The 15,759-nt window shown below is 38.2% G+C and overlaps 1 protein-coding gene across 2 annotated transcripts in view; it reads right to left on the bottom strand.

Moving 5' to 3' along the window:
* extl3 (exostosin-like glycosyltransferase 3) overlaps positions 1-15,699 on the bottom strand; it is a 22,691-nt gene extending 6,992 nt beyond the window's left edge. Inside the window, exons 1-2 of one of the 2 annotated variants that reach the window (XM_043219640.1) lie at positions 15,519-15,699; positions 737-3,313 (exon numbers count right to left, since the gene is read on the bottom strand). In XM_043219640.1, the coding sequence (XP_043075575.1) occupies positions 737-2,878 (2,142 nt within the window). In that variant the 5' untranslated portion in view covers positions 2,879-3,313; positions 15,519-15,699. Of the gene's footprint in view, positions 1-736; positions 3,314-6,886; positions 6,989-15,518 lie in introns of those variants that run through there. The other variant, XM_043219642.1, reaches the window with a different exon arrangement.
* Between the last annotated feature and the right edge of the window lie 60 nt (positions 15,700-15,759).

Here is a 15,759-nt window from a genome sequence, read left to right as displayed (position 1 = left end):
TTGAAGATAGTAAAAAGAAACATGGGGTACTTCGGCATTCTGTTTGGGTTTTCATTTCAAAGTATAACCTTACTGTGGGCTTAATACAGCACTGTTTCCTTTAATATCACCAGAACTAATTTGGCTTGGTGCCCTAGAGACATGAAAGCTATGCTTCAAAGTCAGCAGAGAGAGCAGACCAAATCTACAGCAGAATGCAATGCTTGTGAGGTTCTATCACATTTAAGCCTTTGAGAATTCCAACTAATAACAAGCTTAACAAGATTTTATTTTTCTCCTTGAGTGGTGCCGTGCTGTGCTAAACTTGCCACCATGATGTTAGGGCATTGGTAGAATTGGCTGGGTATTCAGAAATCTTACTAGGGTGTTCAGCAAAGGTAGGGGGTTCTGAATTGGTAGGGTGTTCAGGAAACTTACTAGGGTGATCAGCATTGGTTGGGTGTTCAGGAAACTTACTAGGGTGATCAGCATTGGTTGGGTGTTCAGGAAACTTACTAGGGTGTCCTGCACTGGTTGGGTATTCAGAAATATTTCTAAGGTGTTTAGCAAAGGTAGGGTGTTCAGTAATCTTACTAGGGTGCTCAGCATAGGTAGGGTATTCAGGAATCTTACTAGGATGTTCTGCATCGATAGGGTGTTCAGAAATCTTACTAGGGTGTCTACTAGGTTGCGGCTTGCCGGCCCAGTAAAAATGCATGATTATATGAAAAATGATCAAGAGAATCTGTGTGCTCACCACAATTGGTAGACCGATGTCTGGCCAGAGGAGATCATCTGAAGGTGGTTTGGGGGAATTCCATACTACCACCACTTTGTTGAGATAAGGAAGGCCATTCAGTCTCTCCAACGAGTTCATAAGAACCTCCTCCCTTTCATAAGTAAGCATGACCACAGTAAACTGCTCCCGTGGGACGTTACCTCCTAGAGCAGCCTGAAACTCTTTACCAGATCCCCCAGAACCTCCGCCAATAGGGCGGAAACCAGTCCCTGATCCAAGAAACTTGGCTTCTGAAGGAAGTACGGGGTCCAGGGGAGTATGTGGGAATAGATGGAAAGGGCCAGGCGCACGATTCCAAGTGCGGTAAACATCAGCAGCTGTGTAGGTGAAGTTACGCAAGAAGCGTGGCGAAGCATAAGGTGGCTCTACTTCAACAGGCCCAAGATCTAAGTCACCATTATCAGCCATGTTGGCATCAGTTCCTGCCAACTTTCCAGCTTTGTGGGGAATCTCCTGGGCAGGCTCCTCACGTATAGGTGCTGCTGGTATCTGGATGCTGGTTCGTACGCTAGCCAGGATGGTGCTAAAGATGCTCTCTGAGGTGGAGAAGTATGTCTCCCAAAGAAACCGACCCTGCCGTCGCATGGCCAGAAGGTCATTATCTGAGATGCTACGCAACAGAAAGTGCAGCTCCGTTATGCGAGGCTTGGGTACCATAATGACTGCCTCATTCCAGCGTATAAGGTGATGGTAGGGCAGCTTTGAGTGATCGCCAAGCACCACCGGTATCGCCCCAACTTCCAAAGCCTCAAAAAGTCTCATGCTACAGCCAGCAGAGGCCACCAATTGGCCATCGCCTGGAGATATCACCAAGGCAAATGTAGAGACCTTCAGTACTTCTAAACGATCCTCACGCTCCCCACACAATGCCCACTCTGTTGGTAAACTCGGCTTGGGCTGATTTTTGCAAGTGAACTCCACAAGAACTTGGTCTAGGTGACTGTCCTGTACAGCCTTAAGAGTGCCAATAATGCGATCATCATAGTCAGCTGGTGGATCCCCTTCCATTTCCTCTTCAAAGGACTGTGGTGGGGCTTCAAGCAAGCTGCTCCTCAAAGACTCCACCTTTTCTCCCTGAAAGGTGAAGAGGTACTTCCTCTTGACTGGGACTTGCGGAGGCACCTCTAGAAAGTTTGGCTCAGACAGAGCATGGACTAGAGGAGACACCACCATGTCAAAATCTTCTCTATATTGACGTTCAAAAAAGGTAGACTGTGCCACTGCTGCTCGTCCTGTGCTCACATTGTATAGGAAGTTCTGTGTCAGAGACTTTCTTGAAAGGTGCACAAGCAGGTGGTTGTGGCCGTCCAACCTCCAATACGGCAAGGCCTTTAGCTGCTTTTCAAGGTCTAAGGGCAAGGCAGGAGGAGAGGAAGGTGATTCTTGTATTTCACCAACAAGCACTATGTACAGACAGGCAATGTTAGGATTATCGGTCACATACACACTGCTTTTGACAGATGAGGCAAAGGCTTGTTTGACAAGAGGGTCCAATTTCTCACCCCAAGGATATGATCCTGTGTCATAAACATAGACAGGGAAGCCAGATGTAAGTGGACATCTAGCGTAATCAAAACAAGTATGCAAACGACAGTTTTTGGATGACTTCGGAGGAGGGAATCCAGGATCATCCTTGTCTGGTAAAAGTCTAACCGGCAATGACAGTTTGGGCTGGTTTTGAGCCATAAGTTCCTTGTAAGAGTGCTCTGTCTGGCTAATAACATTTTTGAGCTGTAGCAAGTCCTGTTTGGCACTGTCAATACTACGTTTACATGCCTCAATGCGTAGGTTGAGTCGGGCTATCTCGCCATTGAGCTCTTGACGCTTTGCCTCAAGCTGCAGAAGCTCCTCGCTGACGGACTCCCGAATACGACACAGGTCTTGAACGTGCTTCGCTTCACACAGCTCTCCTCCAGGTCTTGGCCCAAAAATGCGCTTATCTGGTCCCCCTGCTTCATCGATTGTGGTGAGGTAGTAATGTGCAATGAGAGGAAAGAAGACCAGGATGAAGAAAAGCATGAAACTGAGCCACGTGAGCCGGACTCGCCGCAGTACCCATGGCTGACCGCTGTTCCCGACGATGCCTCCGCTTCGCTGCATCGTTCACCTATCACTCTCCTCCAAACCAAATATGTGAATGCAGCTGTTGAGGAGATTCAGCTGCCATAATGCAACCTCATCTGTACTGTACTCACTTTCAGTTTAACCCCTTTTCGGAGTTTGTAACTTATGTGTCTTTGTTTTAATTGGGCCTCCTAATAAAAGGAAATTTCATCTTTCTTGTGATAGAATGATATCGTCCATAAACAATATGGTCTTGTGTGCGGTATTATGTATGTTGAAATTCAAACTATCCAAGAGAAGAGGGAGAGTCCCAGAAGTACCCTTGCTGGAGATCAGCAATGAAGGCATGGCTGATCTGCATTTTTATTTGTATCATCACGCTCCAGTCACTGTTCCATAGTTGGTACTCATGAATTTGCCAGTGTGTCATAAACTCCTAAAGATACTGCATCCCATCCAACGGTGTTTAATCTGCAAAACAGAAAGCAAGTATGAGTTATTTGTACATCATTTGTCTTAAACATCCCTAGGTCCACTGATATGATCAATATTAAAAATTAGAAATATGGATCTCTTTGTTTTGATATGAAATGAATATGACAGATTGTATATATCATTATGCAAAGGTCATATCAATCATCAAGTCTAAGGCCCAAAAGAGACTGTTCAAAACTTCATTATCACTTCTATCTACGCATTCCAAAATGAACCGTCAGTGTTCTCTTTTTATGACCCCATGAGTCTGCCACAATATTGCAAGTATGCATGTGAAATACCTAATATAGGACAGTAGACATGCAATGTTTTGGCCAAGCCTGTATTTATTTGTGGCCTAAGAGATTCTCAGGCCAAATCACAGCTCTAATTAGGGATTACAGTATGCAATTGGCAAAAGATGTTTTTGAACACAGCTCCACAAAAAAATAAAATAAATAAAGAGTTCACACCCATTTGTTAGATTTGAAACCAACTGGCAGTGCTCAGAATGACCTCACAGGCTTGTCCTATTCACTGAACACATTATCTGGTATGCTGACAGCTAGCTCCAAGCATTAGCAGCTGTTCTAAAACAAACCCACAGAGCAAACACTCCATAAGGCATGCGTACAGAAAAAAAAAAAAAACATGTGAATCGCCTCAAGTGACCGTCTCTGTTAGATTTGCCCATGCAGCCATCAGTAAAAGCCATGCAAGATTTCAGAGAGCTTCATTATCTCTGGATGAGAGAACATGAGGGATGATTTTTCCATTAAGGGAACAGATTTTGACATGGCCACTGATCTTGCAGCAGGGACTATCGCACGTTTCTGTCAAACCACTGCCTGCTTAATTTATTCTACTGATCAAAACTCACAAAAAACACAAAAGGTATATAAAGATAAGCCTGTATTAAGTGTATGGACAATGTCCTACGAACTTATTGACCATTAGTGTAGCACCGATTCTCAATTCCAATTCTTTGTTTTTTCCTTGTCATTTCAGACCTTTGTTCTATTCGAACACCTGTGAAGTGGACATCAAGTAAAGTGGACACAGCTATGATTTTAGTTCAAAGCTAACTTATACGTTCAAAGTGCACTGAAGTGTGCAAGAAGTAATTTAAATTGTATGAATTTATTCACTGCGCAAATCCGTGAATGAATGTTCAGAAGAGAAGTAAACTTTAATGGGTTTCCCCTGCTCACAAAGTAGGGAGCAATGAACACTGTGTAGGGACCATGTTGAGCAGATTCTAACGAGCTGATTATCTGAATCAGGTGGGTTAACAAAGAGACGTGCAAAATATGAAGAGCGGTGGAGCGCGAGTACTGGAATTGAGGATCGCCGGTGTGGTTTATGCTTTTTATGTTTGCAATAGTATACAAATTGGGATTCAGCACAGGCCTCATCTCCATTGATACTTAGAGACTATCAGACCTGGACTGCGTGAGAAGGAAGGGCAGTCTGCCCTCTTCAGATTAATTACTCTAGATCTCCAGAGATATGTTAAAGTGATGAGACAGACGCTGATACAAAGGGACAAATTGGGGCTCATAAAACACTTCCCCTCTGAACACCTGAAGTGGATAATCTTTCATTTTGACCTTTCCCTGATTAAGCTCCATTATTTAGCCTCCTGCCACTGCCGTAAGGGCTGTTTTTTTGGCTGCTTCATTAATACATCATGGTGATGTACCAAAACAAAAACAAAAACAAAAACACAACACTTAGAACATGTAAATTCCAAAACAAAAGAGAAGTTTTACTCCACTACTGATTTCACCTCTTATGCAATTTCAAAATCAGTCTGCTCGATTAAATTAGTTTATTATTTTATTAGCAATTTACAGTAATCAATATTTGTAGAAACATAACATTTATCCCTAATATGTACACTACTGTTCAACGTTTACTGACTTTAGGGACATTATTTTGTTTTTTGTAAGAATTAACTTTTATTATATAGTTCAAAACAAAAACAGTTGTTTTTAAGAAAAAAAGATAATTAAAAAAAGTATCATACCACAAAAAAACCAAACAAAACATAACTGTATTCAACATTGATAATAAATAATTGAGCAACCAATCAAAATATTAGAATGATTGGATAATGTGACACTGAAGTCTGGAGTAATGATGATGAAAATTCAGCTTTGATCACATATATAAATTGAAAGGGCCCATACTCGCAAAATGAATATGTGCTCCTTAAAGCAGAATAGTTTTTAAACAGGCAAGATCCAGCATGTCTCAGCTCCATCTTCACTGTGAATGCTCCAGACATTATCATGAAACAGGATTTGTCCTGAAGAAGAAATTCACACTGACCTGTGATCAGGTCCAGAAAGTTTCCCTGGAATAACAACTCTCCGTCTAATCCTCACACTGCCTCTGGGTTGTGAAGGCAAAGCAAATTTACCACAAGCCAATATTTAACCAGTTTTGTAAATGGAAGGATTTTTTCCAGACTGGCCGCGGCCGACTAGCAAATACGGATGAAAGCAGGAAATTATGGATCCCTTATTATCAGTGCGAGCATATTTTATGCAGCAATGACATTTCCCAACGACAGGGTAACCAATTTTCTCCTAGTGAAATTTGCTTTGAAGGCAGAAGTCCAAAAAGAACCAGTATAAACAGGAAAAAAAGGAAGCATGTTCTGTATTTTAATCAAATATCAGTCTGCACTGGTTTCGGCATAGGAGAAAACTTTCCTTCTGACCTCCCCCTTTTCACTTCCTCTTAAAATGAACTGAATGTTGCATCAGAAGAACTGGACATCAAAAGTGAGGTTTAAGAAGTCAAGCACTCAATTATTAAATACTATTATTATATAGTAATATTATTATACATTTAACTATACTGTATCAACCAAACATCAGCATGACTAAAAACATCTCAGCAGCTAGACTGTAGCCTAACTTTACATTAATATCATAAAATAAAGAAAAATACATTGTACATTGTACATTGTAGGTTGTACTATAAGTGAACCTAAAACGTCTTTTTTTTTATCTAGTGTTTCCCCACAGATCAATTAATCTGTGGGGAAACATATTTATCATATGTTTCTGTCAGAGTTGCTGCTTTCCATGACTTCTAAATAACACCGTTACTCCAATTTATCTTTATTTTGCACCATAATGGCGATTTAAATTCTGGGCCATATAAAATAACTCAACTCAGCACAGAAGCATTCGCCGCTCACAACCTAACTAGGACAAGCTTTTAGCTGGATCGATGTTCTACATAAGGCAGTTTAAACATCAGACAGATGTTGAGCTGCACTTTGGGACATCTTCTCTGGGCAGGAACGATTTGGCAGTACTTTCTCCCAGATGATCTCCAGAACTCCATCAATGAGTCATTCTGTTCCTAATGCACTGCTGAAACAATATAGACCACTGAGGTAATACAGCCTGTCTGACTGAATTATCTTAGATGCATTCTGCTGCATGATTTCAATATGAAGTCAAGAGACAGAGAGTCAATAGGGCCAAACGAAAAACATCAAAAATGCAATACAATTTTTAAGTTAGTGTTTTTTTCAAAGCATTCCCTTACCTTTTTGATCACAAAAGTTGAAAAGTAGGCCAACAACTTTTAAGTTCTTTTATTATTGTTAAAAAATACTTTTATGGTCAATAGCTCTGCTTCCCCAGTCATCAATAAAACAGAAACCTGTGCCACTAACACACTGTATTAGCGGGGAGGGAAAAATAAACCAGTTGTTTACTCTGTAATGACCTTGTACACACATCTTATCTGTTCTTCTACAAAAAAACTCAAGGTCCTTAACTTTTTCAGTGGAAATAAAACAGAGACAGCTGTGTTTAATTAACTTATGCATGATCTACCAGAACGTTCTGCACCGAACTGAACATTAAAATACTGTAGACAAGGAGGATTTTAGCATAAGGGACACACATTAAGCTTTAAATAGAACACACATAGTGTAATTCCTTTTGAGACGTTCTGCGATTGGTTCCACAAGAATACGCTCTCATCTTTAAATCAGGCTGCTCAGGCTGGATACCTCAGACAATTCATCCTGCCAGATGACCATGCATGGATAGTTTTCTTTGACTTGCAAGTGCTAACAGGTCCCACCGTGAGACCTCCTACAGTGGCCTTGAGGCGCATTTGCATCCTGTTTGCCCTGTCAGTGTTAGCAAGAATTTCAACAGTAATTTCTATCCGTTTCACCCTGATTTAGTGCGCACGGCCAATGTCTTCCTCCAGGCAAGGCGCAATCCAAAAGGTCCACCTGTATTACAGCCTGACGAAATAATATTGCTCATATGAAATTGAGTCATCAGAGCAACACATGGAAATGTGGCCAAGTTTGATGGATTTTTTTTTTTTTTTTTAAGTCTCCAGCTCATTCCACTTTTGCAATCTCTGAAGACAAAATATTTTTTCTGAAATTTATTGTATAAATAACTGCAAGAATTCAGTAAACTGGAAAAATATGGTCTAATAACAATTTCACTAAGAAAATGCTAGTACATTTTAACAAGCAATTACAGAAATGACAAAATAACTACACTGTGAAGCAGTAAAACCAAGAGAGTATTAATCTCAGTTTTACGTACAACCTTTTTTTTTTACAGTGCTATCAATATTAGATGACTTAAAAGTCAGCAATACATTTGAAAATGAATCATCGGAGCACATTATGCAAAGGAGAATTAGAAGGAAAATGCAATTATATTGTTATGAAAATAACGTGACAATGTAAAAAGGCTTAATGGCCCTAAAAATAGGTTGATGATCAAAAGAGGGCCACAACTCTAAAGCTGTTTACCAAAAACAAAGCAACAAACACCCCTTGAGATAAATGATAACGCTTCCGTACATAATTGTCTATGCACAGCAACACAAAACGAGCAAGAGTCACACTGAAATGTCTCGCACCTGCAAACAGAAGACCGTCAGTGGAACCAGGAATGCTTTTGTTTTGTTTTTTCCAGATGACGTCCTCCAGGCGGTATATTTGCCTCTGAATGTAAGGACTGTGACTCTTTGTGGACATTCTAACAGTTTTAATGAAGCTAGGTGAGGCATATTCTACAATGAAGACTGCCGGCATACTTTGCATACTTCTGCTCTCTACTAAAGGTATGTACTTTGCTGGGAATGTGAAAGTACATACTTTTGAGTTCCTAACAAGACAGTACACAACAGTACTGGTACATACTTCCACATCATAAAATTGCATCTTGATATCAATTGGAATTCCGTGCATAATAAGACAGGAATGTGGACTGAGAAATAAGATAGGACCATACATTAGTTTTTAGGTGCATACATTTAAATTGTGCCAGACATCGCCACCTCACAGGTGGAAAAAGAGCCAAATCACAATCTCATTCTCTACCGTAGCTCAACGGATTGTGGGTAGCCTGAAAGGCAGTAACATAACATTAATAGCCAAGATATTTTCAACATATTTCGATTTTGAAACGCTAATCCTAATCAGTATATTGTGCAAACCTCTTTGCAACTATTCCAGTTACCTAACGTAACCTTGGAAAGAAGTAGAGATTCAAACCAGGTGTTTATTCCCGTTCCAGCTCATCTTGCAGGCTCAATCGCTGAGGAGAACGGAGCTGCAGTCTAATTTTATTCAGGACGGAGGGGCTCTGAAAGCTGACAGCCAATTCTCGTTGCCTACAGGCAGCTTCAAGAGACGTCACGAGGAGGAGTGATCTCAATCTCTTTCTTAGGAGTCAGACATTACATAAATAAATAAAGTGATACGGATACGGAGCACAGGTATGTGGGGAAAATAAATGCACAGTGAGGTGTACCAACAAGCAGTACTGAAGCATCTCGGGCCTGATTATTGCTCAATCATATTCAGGCTGTTTATGGGAGTTTGTCATTTGTTATCTAGTCTTGCATAACAACCCACATCTGGGAAAAAAATGCTAAGACAACTACTGCAATGCACATGCCAAAATCTGTTTTTCCAAGACACTAGTTTACAGCAAAATTGCAAATGTAAAACCATATTAAAAAAGACATTTAAATAAATGTGAGATGCGCACTGGTGTTTCTGTCAAGATACTATGTGGTTGCTAGTCTCTATAACATCCTGTTAAACAGATTTTTGCTAATTTCAGCAAATACCTGGTCAAAAATACATTGTATCTATTGTAAAAGACTTTCAATGACAATAATAAAGATAAATGTTAGGTTTAACTTGAAGAAACTGTAACAGAAATATATATAACTATTGTACAGCAAAAGGTACTTCTCAAAGTTATGATAATAACAATAATAATATTAATGATAATATTATGAACCCTTTATTGTTATTTAAAAAATATAGTAAACCTCTGTAGTGCAACACTGTTTAAAAGTAAATGAATATAAAGTAAAATAAAAATAGATTAAACTTTTAATGTTTTATGCCTTCACATGATTATTTTTATAGCGTATTTGTATTCATAAATCCACAATAATTTAAACAGACAACAGATTTAAAAAACAAAAAAAATAATGAAACATTTATTTGGCCCTATAATTGTATAACAAACAAACTTACAAACAAAAGCTTTGTGAATTCAATTAATTCCAACTGGTTTTCAATTATTAGCATTTAAACTGATCATGAAATTTAGAAACATTTTAAATATGGGGAAATTTTAATAGAATAAAAAAAAAAAAGATTTCACGAACCCTAAACATACACTTTCTTTTACTTTTAATAAATTGTTGTTAAATTGTTTAAGCATCATGGTTTTAATTATACATACTTTTTTTATATAACCATAAAAATGGAATTCTTAAAAATGGAACTTAGTGCCTGACTTTACTAATAAATTATTTAAAAAATAACAACAACAACAAAAACCCCACACAATTAAGCCTACTCCCAGCTGTGAATTTTTTTTTTTTTTTTCTTCTGACACACTTTTAGAGAGAAGGAAGGGAAGCTTGATTTCACCCAGGGGTGAAAGCACAATGTGTGGGTGACTGGACAGGAAAAGCACAGCCTTTTCCTGCCTCTATTCCTCTGACATTTATAAGGAAGAAAATAGGGATGACCTGATGTTGTGGTGCCGATACACACCTTGAATGATTCCATTATGGCCGAGCTGGACTGCTAGTGAGATGCTACACTTTTCATTTACACATCCATTAGCCTGGAGCCGGACTGCAGCCGCAGATGCAGAGCTCCGTGTTCTATAATTAGCACTTTAATTCAACGTGACTGCACGCTCTGTGGTTTCTCTCTTTTCCATTTCCAAGAGAGTTGATATATGAAGGAAGAGCGAAAAAAGAAAAAAACAGAAGCTACATGCTCTAAACCCATCTGACACCTTTAATACCAAACTTCATGAAGACCTGCCACTGGAATCAGACCCGCGGTGATCATACTGTAGTGTTTCTCTGCTTATTGCTGTCTGTGTGGGCAACCTGGGAGGCTTCTAACTTCAGGACACAGAAATAGAAATATAATAAAATAGAAATTAAAGGATACAATTATACAGAAAATTTGACTTTTTGTTTTTAGGTTAGCAAAACACAAATAAAAGCAGGGTTAGGTCAACTAAAAATCTAAATTAGCCCATGTTTTGCTCACTCAAGACATCCCAGGTGTATTTGACTATTCTATAAAAATTTTATATGAATTCAAATAAAATACATCCATCCATAATAAAGTGTGTCTCACACAGCCTCCTGTAACTAATCCATGCATTTTTTGTAATAAAAATATGAAAACTTAAAACAAAAAAAAATAGAGATGAGAATTCTGACTTTTCTTCTTTGCATTCTGAGTTTCTACATCACAAGGTTTAAATATTAGAAATGTACACTGAGATGTACACTTATTGTTAAATAAAATGTTGCATTACCTTTTTTTAATCCTGTGTTATTGCTATTACTATTGCTCAAAGATTGCATTAATGATTTGAACAAACTGATCCTTTGGGATGAAAGAATTTGTCAGGTAAACTTTAATAGTGGTAAACAAAGTACAACTACAAAACATAATTTTTTGAATTAAATGTGATTAAGGGTGATTATAGTGGTCAGAAGAGAGAAATATATATTAAATTTGCAACCACTCTCACAGCTGTTGTGTTAGAAACACAGCAGCATCTAATCTTTTTTTCTGTAAATGAATGCCAAGGTGCAGTTTTATAAATGTACTTCATAAATGCTGCAGGATTTGCAACAATAATAACTGTGGAAATGCGTCATGAAAAAAGGTCCAGCAGGAAAGGTGTGCAAATTTTCAAGGAAACAGACAATCCCCTTTTTTGCCAATAAAATGATTGAAAAAAAAAACAAAAAAAAACATCAAGCCAAAAAACTAAAAATATATAACGATTAACCAAAGCAAAAATATAGAGACTGGGTTAGATTTTTAGACTTATTGAGCCAATAAGAAAATATCAGTGTGCTAAAAATAAAATTAAAAAACTGCACAAGTATACAAGTATAAGTGCTTTATATTACATAAACGAGGACTGACGTGCCTCCAGGACAAAACTATTCTGAAACCATAAGACGTTATTTAATCATCTGCATAATGCATCAAGTCCGCTTTCTGAGCAGTGGAAGGTGTACAGTCATCTTAATTAGGCCAGAACCTGCAATCGATAGTTCACAACAATGACACGGCCAACTAAGAGCAAGAAAAACAGATGGAAAATTCTGCTCTACCTTCCTAGCATATGGCAAAAAATAACTATTAATGAAAGCATTTCAAACATCTTGGAGCTGATGTACTCTGTCAGAGAGAATACGGCTAACAAACTCTCAAATTCACTCTGTGGGAACATCTAACCCAGAAGTCTGTGCCCAGGAAATATGGCATGATATATTAGCTTCTTCCAAGCGCCAAACAGAGCCAATCAGACTCACAGTAAAGTGAAAAAGTAGAGCACATCAGGTTCGAACAGAGAACATCAGACCCAGACAAACGCTGAACAGATCAAACCAGAATAAATTCATTTAGATCAGACTGAAGTAAACTGCATCAGACTTAACTAATCCAAATCAGGAGAAGGAAAATACACAGACAAGTAGCTGCTTTGTTCATAATTAGAGCAAGTTTGTCAAATGCAGCTTTTCAACACAAAAACAGCTCTGTCAAACACAGCTCAAAATAGATCTGTGAAATTAGTCATGAGACTCTAATAAATGCCCATTTATTAACAATATTTCCCAACATCAGGGTGTTTATGATGAGGGAAACGTGGCTGGATTCAGTTAACGATTCCAATTCACGGCAATAAAACAAACCCAAAAATTCCCACACGGCATTTGCCATATACAGCCCCTGATCCAAATAAGTCAAATCCCAGCAGAGTTATCCATCCAGAGCAGCAGGCCGCTTCCCAGCCTTATGCCGGATCACAGATTTAACACCAGTAAAATCTTAAAACCCTAGTAACAGCTGCCAGACCTCTGCATATCCACACCGCTGGACAGTGACGGATAACGGGAGAAGAGCCAGCGTGATTGTTCCTCGCCTGCGGGGAATTACTGCATTATGCTCAAAATCACAAAGCCGACTACACTACCAATAATGACCCGGGACAACAGAAAAGACATGTCCATTTCCATAACGTTTAGACTAGAAAGGGTTTCTGCTTGTTTTATGAAGGCTTTTTCAAGGAATGGTTTACCAAAAAATATATAAATAATCCATAATAATGCTTCCTCCAGTGAAAAAACATCAAAATCCACCAACATGTTTAGATCTGTTTTGACTTGTAAATGGTCCATGACCTGTGCATATATTGCTTCAGATTCAGACGAGAAAACTTGTTAACTGGAGAAAGCAAAACTAGTCGTAGAGGTCTTGTATTTTACTCATTCACATCTTGGATAGCCTAGGGGTGGAGAAATTTTAAGCCAATGTTAATTTTTGGGTGAACTGTTCCTTTAAAACTAAACTAAAAAAATTAAGAGATAAATTAAAGGGAACACAATGCTTTTATGATATCTAAGTGTCTAGTATAGGGTTGTGCCGATAGACGAAAGTATCGTGTGTTGATGATAGTCAGAGATATTGACGATACCAGATGTCTTTGTCGATAGTAAAGACGATATTGACTCATTCTCCTATTAATGTATAAAACTATTATTATTAGGCAACCTATTATGATTGTGCTATTACTAAATATATATAATATTTTACTAAATTTGCATGCAAGTTGTATTAGTAACACTTTTAGAGAATTGAATACATCTTACAAAAAGAAAAAAAAACTGCTCCAACCACTAGAATATGAAATATATAATACTATAATATAATACAAATATTTTTAATAACATTGTAAAAAGGTCAATTTGATATATGTATATTTTCCCCAGTGCAAATGTCTAAAGATTCTTAGTCAAGATGCATTTACACAAAACACACACTTATCTAAAACAAGAATGTCTTCTTAAGAAAGTTGTTGTTGTTTGTTTAACCAAGGACAAATATCTGCTAATGTGCTCAGAAAAATCCAAATACTGAGAAAAATATTGCATAAAGCGCCATGAATGTATGAGTAAGGCTTTCTACTCCAACCTTTTCAAGGTCTTAATTTCTGTATAGGGGCAGATTAAGACTTAAGATCAGCAGAAACCTTTCTTCAGTATAAAAATAAATGCTAAATTAAAGACTCCACGTATCTTAAGCACATGACGCCTATAATGAAAGCTGTTAGACTATAAAAATGGTTTGGTGATTTAGTATTTGTTTTAGTCACGCCTGAACTGGCACTGCATTGCACAGATGGTCACCCATTATCAGGGCACAGAGACGAAATATCTTTATTTTCCTTCACAAATAAAACGTGCAACGAGTTATAACCTTCACAGATGGGTTAGAAGGAAAACAACTCATTTACACAAACACAGAACTGGTCAGCACCCTAAATAATTACTGACCACCTCAGTACAACTCATTCACTGACACATCTGTTTCTCCAAATTCATCACACGGATGACCAGCTGGACGACTCTGAATACCAGACGTAGATCTACTGATCGGATCTAATCAATACTGCCATGGTGATCGGATATTCACAGATATCATATTATAATGATGTGCCTTATATTCAGATTAAGTAAATACAACATAACTCTGACACTCATTATCAGACACACCATGTTCTAAACAGCGATATCAGATCTGATCGTATGCGTCTGACATCTATATGCTGAGATTCAGAATCTGATAACATGCGAAGCAAAACTGATATCGAGTCCATCAGATCACATAGACCAGATCACAAGAGCTTGTGATAGTCAAATTATTATCACACATTCTAAATAACAAAAATCTGATTTCTAATTGTATATTATAATGGATCTAATCACTGTCTGACACATCTGATATTAGTTTGGATGTTATAAATTTAGCTGATTAGATTAAATTACTAAATTAAATCAAATGAAATGTTGCATATTATTTAAAAAATTCGGTTTCTGTAGTATTAAACAAATCAAACCATAAATGAACAGACCAGAATGTGACCGATATTATTGACCAGAGCAGGTGTTACAAATGAATGACAAGATTAGAAATACTAACAATCAAATGAAATGTTACATATTTATAAATCAGATCAATGTCTGTGTAATATTATTGTGCAGATTCAGACATTATACATTAACGACCAGATTACAGTGGCCAATATTATTGATCAGAGCAGCGAAGAGAAATGATAAGTCTCTGATATTGTGAGCGTCTGATATTGATAACCCGATGACATAAATAAGATCAGAGCGATTCTGAGATTATTGGTCACATAATACGTTAATAACCAGTGGGTGATGAATATTAACGTTACGTGCAGATGCCATAGATCAATGTCAAAATCGAATCTGTACAATACTGGTGACCAGATTAAATTATATTAATATTTGAAACCAAAGTGTGTGTGATGTTATTTGTTTAGGTGAGTCTGATTTGTTCAACGCGTCGTTTAAATGACCAACTTAACTACACTGATTCCCTGCAGTTTAGACACACAGAGATCCAAAAATCACACATATTACGTGTGATTTTATATAGGAGCGATATTATTAATCTTAGAGCAATATCATAACTAAAACACTGCCAAACACGAGTGTTATTTATGCTAAAATCAGTAATGTTTTTCTGCATCTGTCTGTTTGATGTTAGCCGCTGCTAACCGACCCGCTAACGAACGACACAACCGTTATTTTACTGTACCTCAGAATAAATCCATCAGAACGGGCGTCGGTGCTCAAGAAGTTCAGTTCTTCCGCGTGTGCGTGGTGTCGGTAATGGACAAAAACGGCCCGGTAAACGGCTACTGAAAATGCTCCGTCTCAGAGGTGCAGCAAAACGCGTAGCGCTCCAGCAGACAGCAGCGGCGTTTCGCGCGTGCGCGTTGGCAGCTTGAGCGCTCGCGCAACGTAGCGTGCGCGTGCTGCCATCTAGCGCTCAGAGA

The sequence above is a fragment of the Puntigrus tetrazona genome, chromosome 20 (assembly GCF_018831695.1).
Source record: "Puntigrus tetrazona isolate hp1 chromosome 20, ASM1883169v1, whole genome shotgun sequence".
In the NCBI taxonomy this organism is placed as follows: domain Eukaryota; kingdom Metazoa; phylum Chordata; class Actinopteri; order Cypriniformes; family Cyprinidae; genus Puntigrus; species Puntigrus tetrazona.
Note: the sequence above shows the minus strand (reverse complement) of the source record. Positions and strands in the feature narration are given on the sequence as shown.